At 42.0% G+C, this 15,794-nt stretch overlaps 1 protein-coding gene across 1 annotated transcript in view; it reads left to right on the top strand.

Annotated features, from left to right (window-relative positions):
- The window catches only part of LOC139477374 (ubiquitin-like modifier-activating enzyme 6), a 109,377-nt gene that overhangs the window by 40,880 nt on the left and 52,703 nt on the right, over nucleotides 1-15,794 (top strand). The window contains exon 9 of the mRNA XM_071259936.1: nucleotides 15,590-15,713. Coding sequence (XP_071116037.1) covers nucleotides 15,590-15,713 — 124 coding nt within the window. The remainder of the gene's footprint in view (nucleotides 1-15,589; nucleotides 15,714-15,794) is intronic.

Raw genomic sequence — 15,794 nt, 5'->3', positions numbered from 1 at the left:
AGATTAAGAACATTATTTTCTTGCAGCCCATAATTATGTCCTTAAATGGTGGCCTTTAATAGCTGTTACATTGCTGATAAGGAATAACTGTCATTTACTACCAATTGTGACATGGCAGTGATAAGACGTGTTTAGAAGACCGTCCACCCAAACTCCGTCCAGCGCATATCCTCTCACTTGACCACCCACTCACTCAGTGGCTGATCCACTGGACAGTGGTCGAGGACATGGCAAGTTACTGTTGAGGGTTTAGTCCCTTGGCTTCCAGGGTCCCATGTTTGTGGGGTTGAAGCCTTGATTCTCGGTCTGTTAGCACCCTACGATACTTGTGCTTGTGGAGATCCCTGAAAATGTGAAAGTGTACAACTGCGTCGTATTTAGCTTCCCACTTTAATCTGTCAATAAAAATATCCTGTTAAAATCCCTCAATGCTGATATGGGAAACATGCAGTCAATAATATTAATAAATTAAGATAATAATATGTAAGTTTTTCCTAGTAATGCCCAGGTCGAGTTCTGGCTGCTGTGCACAGAAGCAGATCTTTTGTCACACACACACACACACACACATCTGTGCAGTGTCTTCAATAATACATGAGATCAGGGCACCAGATGTTGTGTTGATTCATCATTTCTCACATGCTGTTGTCAACAAAGTACCGTATTTTCCTTAGTATACGCATCCAAGCATAATCCATTTCCCGCCCTCGGGGATTCAATATTTTGGAAAAAAGGATTTTTTCAGTATTATGTGCAGTAAAAAACTAAATCGAATTCTGTGTAGTTTCTTGTAACCTGTGTATAGCGGTACATAAGTTTTCTCTAAATCTACTGGTGATTTGCTTAAAACATACCCAATAATATAACTTTACAGAATTTTGGTGCAATGATTTTATCAGGAATAGTATATTCCAATATGGTGTTATTTTAGTTGCAGTGTTGACTGTGTATATTTAAAATAATAATTAACATTAGCAATAGACAAAGGAAGCCTAAACTTTAGAGTAATTAGCACCGAAGGTGTGGCAGCCAGTACTTAAGTTATCATAGATAAGCAATAGGTGTCCAGTGTCCATTACCTATTACTTATCTATGATAACTCAAGTACTGGCTTCGGTACCTTCAGCGCTAATCACCTATCAGCGCCAATCATCTGTTGGCTTCCCTTGTTAGTTTCTACCCTTTGTTATTTTCCACCATTTGTTATCTTATCATTTTGTTGTCCTTACATGTACATATATATGCTCTCTGCCTCATGGCATTCATTCACCTGATGAAGGAGTAAGCATAGACTCCGGGACATTGTGTTCCTCATAATAAAGAAGTTGACAACCATATATTCTCTTCCTTAATAACCATAGGTCTCCTGCTTTCCCATAGACTTACCACAGACGTAGCACACGCGTTGTGGAACAGGGCCCTGCCCCCAATGTAACTGAAATAGTCTTCGTATAGTCTCCTAGTTCTGGCCCCTGGAGTTCTCTGTGAAAAGAGGTTATATCAGTTACTTATGGCCTTTTAGTTGTATTGTCCTGGAACTGTTCCTGAAAGTAGGCATTGTATCTTAAGATGTTCTACACAAATTGGTCAATGTCACAACAAGGTGGGAGTAATAATAACACTTGCATGGGTCTGTTTGCATGCAAAAATAATTTGATGACAAGTAAATGTTGTTTTACCCCCAATTCAGAAAAGGTTTTCAGCTCCATTATGGTGGCGTATGAAGCCTGGGCCAGGCAAACCTCAGGTTGTACCTGAGCTCCACATCTGGGAGCTCCACATCTGGGACCACCCAATCCTCAGTTCAGCCTGATCCTGTGACAAGGATAGGATGCTGTTGTCTTATTCTGGTCCAGAATTACAAGTGATGATCACTTAGGACACTTCATGAGTCACACTTAAATATGTTTTCTGAAACAGAAAGTTTAACGTCAATTCAGAAATGCATGTCACTTTGTTTTAGCTAGCTAGGTGCACGAGGATGTCTTGTTTGAAGTCCTACATGGTTCTTGCCATAAACAGGCTTAACATGTTCTGGGCAGTTGTGTATCCCAGTAGCATTTACTTATTCGCTCCGATGTGAACAATCTGTGAAGACCATTTCCTCCCATGATATTGCTGATGTATTGCCAAAAGCTGCATAAAACTACTCTCACACTCGCTTATTCACAGTCATTTATTCGTAAATGATCAATTGTCAGGCATATGCAGTCTGATGTACAACATGTACACAGGATACAAGACTTTTTCTGATTGATGTCTTTAGCATATTTCGTGCTTTGTCTGTCAGTGATCTTCTACAGTTTTAGTGTCGTTTTACAAACTTTATGGATCCAAATGAGCTTTCTACAGCACTAGATATTTGCCAACATCAGATATTTCCTTTTTTCTGACAAGTATTTAACTGAAATTTCACATTACTTTATTGATTTTTGTTGACATGGAGATTTGATCATTTGGTTTCTGTTGTACTGGTTGTGAGTTTGAATCCATTTTTGACCTTCATTATGCCCTTAACTTGTCAGCAATTATCTTCTACTCACTGGTTTCATCTCTGGCAGTTGTCAACACACTGCATCATTGTCCCCCAAAGTGAATGATGGATATATAAGTGAATAAAGGTGTTAATAATCCACTTTCTGTTTACAGTTACTAAATCTCTGACTACCTTGTGGACCTTTAATCGTGATGTGGATGCAAAATATGTATGTCACTATTTTATATAATACAATCTCCTTTCCAAAACAATAGTTGTGACACATTAAAGCCCCCTCATTGTCTGTGGTGTACCGTTGTTAGCGTGCTGTTCTGATTAACTCCCCGGAAGTGTTCTTCCCACACACTGTTAACCATCCTTGACTAGGCAGGTGACATAGACGTGAAATCAACATTGCAATCAATAACAGACTGAAGGCTAGATGAAGGGACATAGACTCCATGGGTAGGTCTCCCTAGAAGTACTGTTCTCATCAAGACCAGTCTGTACTGCCATTTTCTACTTCACTTGATGAGACACACACGGCCACACTTACACACAAGCAGCTTGCCAGACTTGCTCGATTTGGTTTCCTTTGAAAAAATGTACAATTTGCTTCATTTGATTCACTGCTTGAGGAGATTGCAAATTAGAGGATATAGTTGAATAGCAAGGAAGACAAGTGTTCAAACTACACTAGCTTTGGTTAGAAATGTGTATTTGTTAACAATACCAAGACCAACATTGAATCAGAGAAATAACAAACATTGCAGATAAGTACATGAATTATGAGGCCCCCGAGTTGTATGTATGGCAAGCTTTCAAATATGAGGACGAGGTCCCAGAGTTGTATGTATGGTAAGTTCTCAAATATGAGGACGAGGTCCCAGAGTTGTATGTATGGCAAGTTCTCAAATATGAAGACGAGGTCCCAGTGTTGTATGTATGGCAAGCTTTCAGATATGAGGACGAGGTCCCAGAGTTGAATGTATGGCAAGTTCTCAAATATGAGGACGAGGTCCCAGAGTTGTATGTATGGCAAGTTCTCAAATATGAGGATGAGGTCCCAGAGTTGTATGTATGGCAAGTTCTCAAATATGAGGACGAGGTCCCAGAGTTGTATGTATGGCTAGTTCTCAAATATGAGGACGAGGTCCCAGAGTTGTATGTATGGCAAGCTTTCAAATATGAGTACGAGGTCCCAGAGTTGTATGTATGGCTAGTTCTCAAATATGAGGACGAGGTCCCAGAGTTGTATGTATGGCAAGCTTTCAAATATGAGTACGAGGTCCCAGAGTTGTATGTATGGCTAGTCCTCAAATATGAGTACGAGGTCCCAGAGTTGTATGTATGGCTAGTTTTCAAATATGAGGACGAGGTCCCAGAGTTGTATGTATGGCAAGTTCTCAAATATGAGGACAAGTCCCAACTGTTGTAGATATGTTAACCTCTGAAATATGAGGACGAGACCCCACTGTTGTAGATATGACAAGCTGTCAAATATGAGGCCAGAGATTCAAAATAAAAGATGATATGTAGTTATGAGGCCACAGTTACATAGTAAACACTGATATGTGATTATGAGGCCACAGTTACATAGTAAACACTGATATGTGATTATGAGGCCACAGTTACATAGTAAACACTGATATGAGATTATGAGGCCACAGTTACATAGTAAACACTGATATGTAATTATGAGACCACAGTTACATAGTAAACACTGATATGTAATTATGAGGCCACAGTTACATAGTAAACACTGATATGTAATTATGAGGCCAGAGATTCAAAATAAAAGATGATATGTAGTTATGAGGCCAGAGATTCAAAATAAAAAATGATATGTAGTTAAGAGGCCACAGTTACATAGTAAACACTGATATGAGATTATGAGGCCACAGTTACATAGTAAACACTGATATGTAATTATGAGGCCACAGTTATATAGTAAACACTGATATGTAATTATGAGACCACAGTTACATAGTAAACACTGATATGTAATCATGAGGCCACAGTTACAAAGTAAACACTGATATGTAATTATGAGACCACAGTTACATAGTAAACACTGATATGTAATCATGAGGCCACAGTTACATAGTAAACACTGATATGTAATCATGAGGCCACAGTTACATAGTAAACACTGATATGTAATATGAGGCCACAGTTACATTGTGTGATCACAAGGTTACAGGTACATTGTGTGATCACAAGGTTACAGCTACATTGTGTGATCACAAGGTTACAGCTACATTGTGTGATCACAAGGTTACAGCTACATTGTGTGATCACAAGGTTACAGCTACATTGTGTGACCACAAGGTTACAGCTACATTGTGTGATCACAAGGTTACATCTACATTGTGTGATCACAAGGTTACAGCTACATTGTGTGATCACAAGGTTACAGTTACATTGTGTGATCACAAGCTTACAGTTACATTGTGTGATCACAAGGTTACATCTACATTGTGTGATCACAAGGTTACAGCTACATTGTGTGATCACAAGGTTACAGTTACATTGTGTGATCACAAGCTTACAGTTACATTGTGTGATCACAAGGTTACATCTACATTGTGTGATCACAAGGTTACATCTACATTGTGTGATCACAAGGTTACAGCTACATTGTGTGATCACAAGGTTACAGCTACATTGTATGTGTGATATGTAATCAAGAAAGCAGCTTCACCAAAGCTTGCACGATCTGTTTTTAAGATTGAGTTGACGTTTTGACCTCCTTTGCACCAGAGGCATGTAATGAGCTTTCCATCCCACCCTGCAGAGCACGGCCATCAGTGGCAGACAAATGAGAATTTCAGTCTCAGTCTTGTCTCAGTATGTGCTGTTTCAGCGACAGCTATTCAGAACATTTCACAACACCCCATTATATATTTCTGTGCGAAAGAATCATGTAGAATTCAAATGAGAACAGAAAATGTTTTAGTCATTTCGTACATAAATAATAATTTTGTTAAGATGCAAAAGTCTTTGTGGACATTTTCTTTGCAGATACTTAAAAATGGTGTGATGACTTTTTTTGTCTTCATTCGGTACAGCTGAGGCAGAAGGCCAACATGTCTTGCAAAACCAAACTATCTGAGATAATATGTACCTTGTTTAATTTAGTGTATGTATCCCCTTCCTATTCTGCAGCAGTGTTTGCCTGGACCCAGATCAGAGACTCTTACGATAATGCTTATGGTGGGTACTGAGAAACATAATAGTCTTTCACTCCACAATAGCCTTACTAAAGTGAGTGAAAATTAATAATCAAGAAAAATAATATGTATTATGATGATTTCATTACTCAAAACTGTTGCTGTTACATCATGTCCTGTTTGGGTAGAGTATCACTCATGCTATCCACCACCTGTATGTCTGCTCCAGACTGGCATAACTTACAAGTTGAAGTGACACTGTTATACAGCTGCCCCAGCACAAGCTATGTAGATGGGGGGGGACCAGGCTTGGTGATGTGGTTGATCGAGTGTCATGCTAACTCAACTCTGGCTCGTCTTGTCCAGACTTACTTATGATCTGCTGTCATATAACTGGAATACTCTTGAGTACAGTATTAGACAAACAAATGAATTGTCTGTAGGTACAGAACATAGTTGATAGACTAGTGTAGACCCTAGACCCTGTCTGTAGGTGCAGAACATGATCGATACGCTAGTGTAGACCCACGACCCTGTCTGTAGGTGCAGAACATACTTGATAGACTAGTCTGGACCCTGTACCCCGGACCCTGTCTGTAGGTGCAGAGCATAGTTGATAGACTATTGTAGACCCCCAACCCTGGACCCTCCCTGTCTGTAGGTGCAGAACATAGTTGATAGACTAGTCTGGACCCTGGACCCTGTCTGTTGGAGCAGAGCATAGTTGATAGACTAGTGTAGACCCCTGACCCTGGACCCTGTCTGTAGGTGTAGAGCATAGTTGATAGACTAGTGTGGACCCTGGACCCTGTCTGTAGGTGCAGAACATAGTTGATAGACTAGTCTGGACCCTGGACCCTGTCTGTAGGTGCAGAACATAGATGATAGACTAGTGTAGACCCTGGACCCTGGACCCTGTCTGTAGGTGCAGAACATAGTTGATAGACTAGTCTGGACCCTGGACCCTGGACCCTGGACCCTGTCTGTAGGTGCAGAACATAGTTGATAGACTAGTGTAGATCCCCAACCCTGGACCTTGTCTGTAGGTGCAGAACATAGTTGATAGACTTGTGTAGACCCTGGACCCTGGACCCTGGACCCTGTCTGTAGGTGCAAAGCATAGTTGATAGACTAGTCTGGACCCCGGACCCTGTCTGTAGGTGCAGAGCATAGTTGATAGACTAGTCTGGACCCCGGACCCTGTCTGTAGGTGCAGAATATAGTTGATAGACTAGTCTGGACCAACGACCCTGGACCCTGTCTGAAGGTGAAGAACAGGTTGTAGGGGATTGTACCAGCCAGGAGGATGTTATACAGTGTACTTGGTACTGATATTGATCACTGAAACAGTTAAAGAGTGTACTCTGCATACTCTCTGTAGCTGAGGAAAAGTTTCTTCAAACTATCATCCATCGATCTTGCAAAATATTTCCCCTTCAGATCTGTGTTGATAGACAACGCCCTTGCTATATTAATGTGTCACATCCCAAATATAGACATGACTGCATCTTTCTACTTTTCCCTGGTTACTAGGTTTCTGTATTTACAAAGCATTACTGTTAAATGGGCCATTATTTGTATGGTGGCCATTCTTTGTTTGACATCCTATAGATCAATCTGTAGCAGCATATGAACACCAGTGATGCCACTCATAGAAACATGTCCAAGGCAGGGGCAACCCATTCCTTACTGTCATCACATGTTTCTTATCTCCTTGTGATTGAAATGACTTACTTTCCTCATGTTATACAGTTTTGATGTTTGTGTCACCAAGATGTGGGGTAGCTTACCAACATGTCTTGAATATGAGCAGTTATGTGGAGGATAGATGACCACAAGTCTTCTTTGACTGGCTGGACCAGGTGCCTGATGACAATAGTTTATGTTTTTCCATCTCCTGTGTCAGAATATATAGGTATCCAGTACCCTATACTTGTCACTAAAGACAAATTACAGTTGGCATTGGTTGGTTGTGTGGCCTGGATGTTTCATTGTATCTTGATAGTGTGTATTGTTTCTCATGCTCTCAACCACTGGTTTGTCTGAAATGTTGTCACAAGACAGGGCTAGAACTGAACTCAACACCTGTGATGCTTGTCATAAGAGGCAAATAATGGGATCAGTGGGTCAGGATCACAGACTTGGTTGATGCATGTCATCATATCCCAATTGCGTAGATCGATGTTCATGATGTCGATCACACGATTGTCTGGTCCAGAATTGATTATTTACAGACCGCCGTCATAAAGCTAAAATACTGCTGGGTGCATCAATAAACATCAACAAACTAAACTTAAAAGTTTTACTATCTCAGGTAAAGATTTAATGCCTGCAAGAGGTATCTGCTGAATGCTCATACCTGAATTTAATTGTCTTTTGTCATGCTCTATGAGGGGCGGTCGGGTAGCCTGGTGGTTAAAGCATTCGCATGTCACGCCGAAGACCCAGGTTCTATTCCCGACATGGGTACAATGTGTGAAGCCCATTTCTGGTGTCCCCTGCCGTGATATTGCTGGAATATTGCTAAAAGCTGTGGTTAATGTGTTGGCTTGTCACACAGATGATAGCTCAAATAGATTTTCATTCGTGAAGCCTGTTCTTAGTGTTCTTTGAGGTGGTACTGTTGCAAAGGTCCCAAAACCCTCACTCCCAGAAAAGTGACAACAGTAATTCTGTACATTAATATGGCTGATTGCCTCTGGGAGCACATTGTCTCATTGTTACTCTTCAGAGTCATCACAGGTGTTGTGCACATGCCAGCTCATGTCATCACCTGACCGTGTACTACATGCTGCATGATGAAGGCAATGTGTTGAACAAATAGACCAGTCTGTGAGTGACCACGGTGCTTGTGGTGAGAGTCATGAGCTTCAGCCCATCAGTGCTTTAGTCTAAGCTGTGTCACGGTTTGACAACCTCAATTACAACAAAGAATGTAAGATCATTCAATAATGTTTTCCTAGAAATATTGATCCTCATGAAAATCTTCTCAATTTGATATATTGAAAGTGATGTTGAGAACGGATTTGTCAGGATTTTCCTGTTTTCATATTTAGAAAGTAAAGTAAATAATTGGATTAGCAACCTGTCTGTTATGTCAGACATCATGTTTGGGGGATTGACTTCTCGGTTGTCAATATCACTTGCCGGATGATGTATTTCACCTGAAATAAGCAAGGCCCGCTCATCAGGACTGGTGTTGTTTGTGGAGATCACGCTAGACAATACTTCACCACCCAGTGTGTGCCTGTCTGCGGCTCCAGCAAATGACATGGATCAATTACATTGATGACTCACCTGTCAAACTTGTCAATTTCTTTGATTTCCCAGGTGGGGGCTTTGATGCAGTGATATTATGTTTGAAGTATGTCCCAGCGTAAATTTGAATTACGCATAAATAAAGATGTTTAACCTCTGAGAAAGGTGGTGTCATGTGTATCCATAGTTAATACCTGTAGTTTTATCCAAACTTGTAAACTACAGTGGTAGGTCTTGGTCTTTATTATGTCTGTGTCTGACAATTATCTTTCTTTTTTTGCGGGGTGTAACTTGTGTCAATTTAAAGGCATTGTGTTTATTTTGTCGTCTTGCAAAAAACATCATTGACTTCCTTGGTGATAATATGTTACTCTCGTTAGTTTACTATATCATTTGTTGTTTTGCAATTCCATATGCATCTGTCAATCTTTGAAAGTGTGCCAGTAGTTGATCCTTCCAAATCATACAAATTGTGATTCCATGGGGATTTTTACCCAACATTAGACCCACATGATCTGCCTCATACGCTAATGAATCTGTGGAGATTCTGGAGCAGCATTAGACCCTTTTACACACAGGATTCTGAAACAGCATTAGACCCTTCTACACACAGGTTCTGTAGAGATTCTCGGGCAGCATTAGACCCTTCTACACACAGGATTCTGGGGCGGCATTATAGAGACCCTTCTACACACAGGATTCTGGGGCGGCATTATAGAGACCCTTCTACACACAGGATTCTGGGGCAGCATTAGACCCTTCTACACACAGGATTCTGGGGCAGCATTAGACCCTTCTACACACAGGATATTTGGGCAGCATTAGACCCTTCTACACACAGGATTCTGTGGAGATTCTGGGGCAGCATTAGACCCTTCCTCACACAGGATTCTGGGGCAGCATTAGACCCTTCTACACACAGGATACTGGGGCAGCATTAGACCCTTCTACACACAGGATTCTGGGGCAGCATTAGACCCTTCTACACACAGGATACTGGGGCAGCATTAGACCCTTCTACACACAGGATTCTGTGGAGATTCTGGGGCAGCATTAGACCCTTCCTCACACAGGATTCTGGGGCAGCATCAGACCCTTCTACACACAAGATTCTGGGGCAGCATTAGACCCTTCTACACACAGGATACTGGGGCAGCATTAGACCCATCTACACACAGGATTCTGTGGAGATTCTGGGGCAGCATTAGACCCTTCTACAAACAGGATTCTGGGGTGGCATTAGACCCTTCTACACACAGGATTCTGGGGCAGCATTAGACCCTTCTACACACAGGATTCTGGGGCAGCATTAGACCCTTCTACACACAGGATTCTGGGGCAGCATTAGACCCTTCTACAAACAGGATTCTGGGGCAGCATTAGACCCTTCTACACACAGGATTCTGTGGAGATTCTAGGGCAGCATTAGACCCTTCTACACACAGGATTCTGTGCAGATTCTGGGGCAACATTAGACCCTTCTACACACAGGATTCTGTGGAGATTCTAGGGCAGCATTAGACCCTTCTACACACAGGATTCTGTGGAGATTCGGGGGCAGCATTCAACTCCAATGGTCATCATCATGTATTGTCTGGCATCGTCAGTTTTCCAATATGTTTTCTGTTGGGATCACATTGACAGCCGATCGTTGGCCTGCTCCAGGGCTCCATGATAAGTTGACGTATCACTGACCCGGTCATACAATCTGCTCAGCCCTCACTCACTCTGCCACACATGACCCATGAAACAGTCTAGCATACAGACATGACTTCATTACCAGTGAAAGCTAGAAGATGTAAACTAAGATACATGTTGTATTTAAAAAAAACACATCACTGGCTCTGTGATAGATTTCTCATTAAACATCATACCACATTTTCCATTATTTAGAGTTGAGTGCAATTTATTTATAGCATTTGTGTTTTTCAGATGATTTTTTTTCGTCATTCCAAGACTGAACTCTTGAAAGCTGTTAACTCACAGTCCCTGATGATGTGAACAGTAAATGATAGAAAATCTAAATATATGTACTTACGCACTGCCCAACACATTCATTACTTGTATTGAAACTGCTGCCAATGTTGTGGAAATCAATAAAGCACCAGTGGAGGCATGCATTATTTAATCATATTAAACCTGACAAAACCCAACTGAATTATATAGTCATGATAGAAAATTGGGATGTTTTATGCACATTTAATCACCCCAATTTTAAGCTCCCATATTTTGAGTTCATTTGATGTGCTGTTTGTCCATTGTGGTTTCTTGTGTGTTATATATGTCTTGGGGTTGCCACAAAAATCATTCTTTTGAACTCATAAAGCAGTGAAACCAAAGAAATATGGTGTCTAGGTACAAAGTAGTGTGACTTATCATGTGTATGCCATTTGTGTTTTGCAGCATTTTAAATTTTGGTGCTTACATTTGTCCATGTTCTCAAACTTTTGTCATCTTGCAGAACTGTTCTGCAAAATTTCCATCAACAAGAAATCAAAAATGCCTCCCCTGGAAGTAATGTTGAATTATGACCTTGTGTTGATCTTTGTTCTTTGATCATGCTGACGCAAGATTTCATTACCTTGCTGCAACTTAGTTGGATGACAGTCCGTCGAGTTGTTGTTTTAATTTAAACAAGTACTACATGACTGAGGCTTGTACTTTAACTTTCAGAGGCTGTGTTTGTTGATATGTGAATCATCAATTACGGAAGCTTTTATAATGTAGGATAAGACATGCCGCAACTTCAGCTAGGCAAGGGATGGCAGGACAAGCTGATGAGTGGACAAAGTGGGAACTGCAAGAAACCAACTGAAACTAAGTGCTGTCAAGTTCACCCTTTTGGTATTGATTAGTTCTGTCTTCAGAAAACTCATTCAGTTGACCCAGTGGTATCTTAAATCACGTTGAGTTGACCCAGTAGGATCTTCAGGATACAGGTAGAGTTGACCCAATGGGATCTTCAGGATACAGGTTGAGTTGACCCAGTGGGATCTTCAGGATACAGGTTGAGTTGACCAAGTGGGATCTTCATGAATCACGTTTAGTTGACCCAGGGGGATCTTCAGGATATAGTTTGAGTTGACCCAGTGGGATCTTTGTGAATCACGTTGAGTTGACCCGGTAGGATCTACAGGAGACACATGAGTTGACCTAGTGTTATCTTCAGGAGACAGGTTGAGTTGACACAGTAGGATCTTCAGGAGACAGGCAGAGTTGGCCCAGGGGGATCTCGGGAGACACATGAGTTTACCTAGTGTTACCTTCAGGAGACAGGTTGAGTTGACCCAGTGGGATCTACAGGAGACAGGTTGAGTTGACCCAGTGGGATCTTCAGGATACAGGTTGAGTTGACCCAGTGGGATCTTTATGAATCACGTTGAGTTGACCCAGTGGGATCTTCAGGAGACAGGTAAAGTTGACCCAGTGGGATCTCGGGAGACACATGAGTTGACCTTGTGTTATCTTCAGGAGACAGGTTGAGTTGACCCAGTAGGATCTACAGGAGACACATGAGTCAACCTAGCGGGATCTTTGGGAGACAGGTTGAGTTGAAACAGTAGGATCTTCAGGAGACAGGTTGAGTTGACCCAGTGGGATCTTCATGAATCACGTTTAGTTGACCCGGTAGGATCTACAGGAGACACATGAGTTGACCTAGTGTTATCTTCAGGAGACAGGTTGAGTTGACCCAGTAGGATCTACAGGATACACATGAGTTGACCTAGTGGGATCTTCAGGAGACAGGTTGAGTTGACCCAGTAGGATCTACAGGAGACACATGAGTTGACCTAGTGGGATCTTCAGGAGACAGGTTGAGTTGACACAGTAGGATCTTCAAGAGACAGGTTGAGTTGACCCAGAGGGATCTCTGGAGACACATGAGTTGACCTAGTGGGATTTTCAGAAGACAGGTTGAATTGACACAGTAGGATCTTCAGAAGACAGGTTAAGATGATGTTTGTAGTGGAGAAGGAAATGGAAGAGACTCTTCTCATTCATTCTTTAATTTGATATAGACTTTTATGCAAATGGTGGTGCCTGAGGCTGTTCTGTCTGGTGGTAATATAACAACACGTGGCTGCAGATTGATGTCTGGGGTTAAGGCTTTAGGCAGATCATTATGAGCTTCACAATTGCCCAGCCGAGTAGTGAATTACTGCCTTGTCTGTCTAATTTAAGTGACTATTTAAACAAAACTCTAATTTCATAACTAGTGAAGTAGCTGTTCATACAAGGTATGAGTGCAGATGAGGTCTTCGTCATAATAGATGCACCGGAATTGTGTACAATAATCATTTATGCTGAGGAGATTTGATTTTGAAATTCCGTCAACTGCCCGGTGGAATGTTTTAAAACTCAAGTACTGGATGAAATAAAACAAGTAAGATAGCAAAGCTACGTAATGCAGTGCAGTTTGAGACAACGTAACACTTACCGTGTTATTGGTGGACACACTATAAACAGTGTAGAACATGAACCTGTGGTCTACTTGCAGAAGGCAACCCTATGTTTTTACATGGAACAATCTGTCTGTCAATCAAATGCCAAGCCAAACCGTGCTCTTACTGCCCAAACAACGAGTAGGTGGGTGTGTTGTAAGTGACTTGTAGCACGGGATGCGACGGTCATTCCAAAATTTAGTGACGTATAATATGACGTTAACTTTTAACGTTAACGTTTAACTTTTAATTTTATTGTTAAATCAAGTGTAAACTTTGGAATTTTCAAAGGCACATTAGAAATGTCAACTATTAATTTTCCGAATTTAGCAAAATGCGTTCTGTGTCCAGTTGTTTTTATGTTTGACAGTTACATTGTAATCTTTTAATAAAGTTATAAACATTTCTATTGTTTTTTGTTGTTTATTTACGTTATTACTCTTGAACACTGTGTACAACACTAAAGAAACATTGTAAGTTTGAAATTTCTGAAGCTAGTAGGCGGGGCTTGCTGATCTTGGCACCAGCCAATGGTAATGATCTTTAACAAACCGTGCTCTTACTACCATGATACAGCACGGGTAAGATCAAAGGTACCGCTCGCAACCCGTGCTACAAGTTTTTACATGGAACATAATGCCAATCTAATGATTTCTGAGACAAGGCAATGAAACCCACTTGTGATTATATGGACAGCTCTACTTGTGCCAGTGTCTTGAGGTCACAACGCAAGTCAACGTTCTTGTTATTTCATGTTGTTGAGCAGAACAATAATAAGTTTTTGTAATTAATGAGGAAAGCTAAGAGTCCTTGTTGTTAAACATCAGGATTAAGGGGGATCACCAGAATGAAATACTGTTGCATAACTTGAGGATCCTAGTCATGAAACACATAAATTCTAGAAATTTGTTACAGTCTGAGTGAGTGAGTGAGTATGGTTTTATTCCGCTTTTAGCAATATTCCAGCAATATCACGGCGGGGGACACCAGAAATGGGCTTCACACATTGTACCCATGTTGGGAATCGAATCCAGGTCTCCGGCGTGGCCAACGCTCTAACCACTATGCTACCCGACCGCCCCTGTTACAGTCTGAAATGTGTTGTAACTTGTGTTTCTGTTTTAGGCTACGCCCAGGGGTTGTGATGTGTATGTTGCAGGCTGTCGCCAGGGGTTGTAACTTATGTTTCTGTTGTAGGCTACGCCCAGGGGTTGTGATGTGTATGTTGCAGGCTGTCGCCAGGGGTTGTAACTTATGTTTCTGTTGTAGGCTACGCCCAGGGGTTGTGATGTGTATGTTGCAGGCTGTCGCCAGGGGTTGTAACTTATGTTTCTGTTGTAGGCTACGCCCAGGGGTTGTGATGTGTATGTTGCAGGCTGTCGCCAGGGGTTGTAACTTATGTTTCTGTTGTAGGCTACGCCCAGGGGTTGTGATGTGTATGTTGCAGGCTGTCGCCAGGGGTTGTAACTTATGTTTCTGTTGTAGGCTACGCCCAGGGGTTGTGATGTGTATGATGCAGGCTGTCGCCAGGGGTTGTAACTTATGTTTCTGTTGTAGGCTACGCCCAGGGGTTGTGATGTGTATGTTGCAGGCTGTCGCCAGGGGTTGTAACTTATGTTTCTGTTGTAGGCTACGCCCAGGGGTTGTGATGTGTATGATGCAGGCTGTCGCCAGGGGTTGTAACTTATGTTTCTGTTGTAGGCTACGCCCAGGGGTTGTGATGTGTATGTTGCAGGCTGTCGCCAGGGGTTGTAACTTATGTTTCTGTTGTAGGCTACGCCCAGGGGTTGTGATGTGTATGTTGCAGGCTGTCGCCAGGGGTTGTAACTTATGTTTCTGTTGTAGGCTACGCCCAGGGGTTGTGATGTGTATGTTGCAGGCTGTCGCCAGGGGTTGTAACTTATGTTTCTGTTGTAGGCTACGCCCAGGGGTTGTGATGTGTATGTTGCAGGCTGTCGCCAGGGGTTGTAACTTATGTTTCTGTTGTAGGCTACGCCCAGGGGTTGTGATGTGTATGTTGCAGGCTGTCGCCAGGGGTTGTAACTTATGTTTCTGTTGTAGGCTACGCCCAGGGGTTGTGATGTGTATGATGCAGGCTGTCGCCAGGGGTTGTAACTTATGTTTCTGTTGTAGGCTACGCCCAGGGGTTGTGATGTGTATGTTGCAGGCTGTCGCCAGGGGTTGCGACATGTGTCTGTTTTAGGCTACCCCAGGAGTTTTAACTTGTGTTTCTGTTGTAGGCTACCCCAGGAGTTGTGGCATGCCTAGACAACCAGATGCATGGCCTTGAGTCTGATGCCACAGTGACCTTCAAGGAGGTCAGAGGGATGACCTCACTCAATGGTCAGCTTTGCCAGATCAAAGGTAAACTTCACCCTCAAACTGAAATAGAACAATGAAAGTTGAATTGGGACTGTTCTTGTTGATTTCTTGAAGTTGAAATGA

Source organism: Haliotis cracherodii, unplaced genomic scaffold (assembly GCF_022045235.1).
Source record: "Haliotis cracherodii isolate W230 unplaced genomic scaffold, xgHalCrac1.p SCAF_1, whole genome shotgun sequence".
In the NCBI taxonomy this organism is placed as follows: domain Eukaryota; kingdom Metazoa; phylum Mollusca; class Gastropoda; order Lepetellida; family Haliotidae; genus Haliotis; species Haliotis cracherodii.
This window is presented reverse-complemented; position numbering and strand designations above follow the sequence as displayed.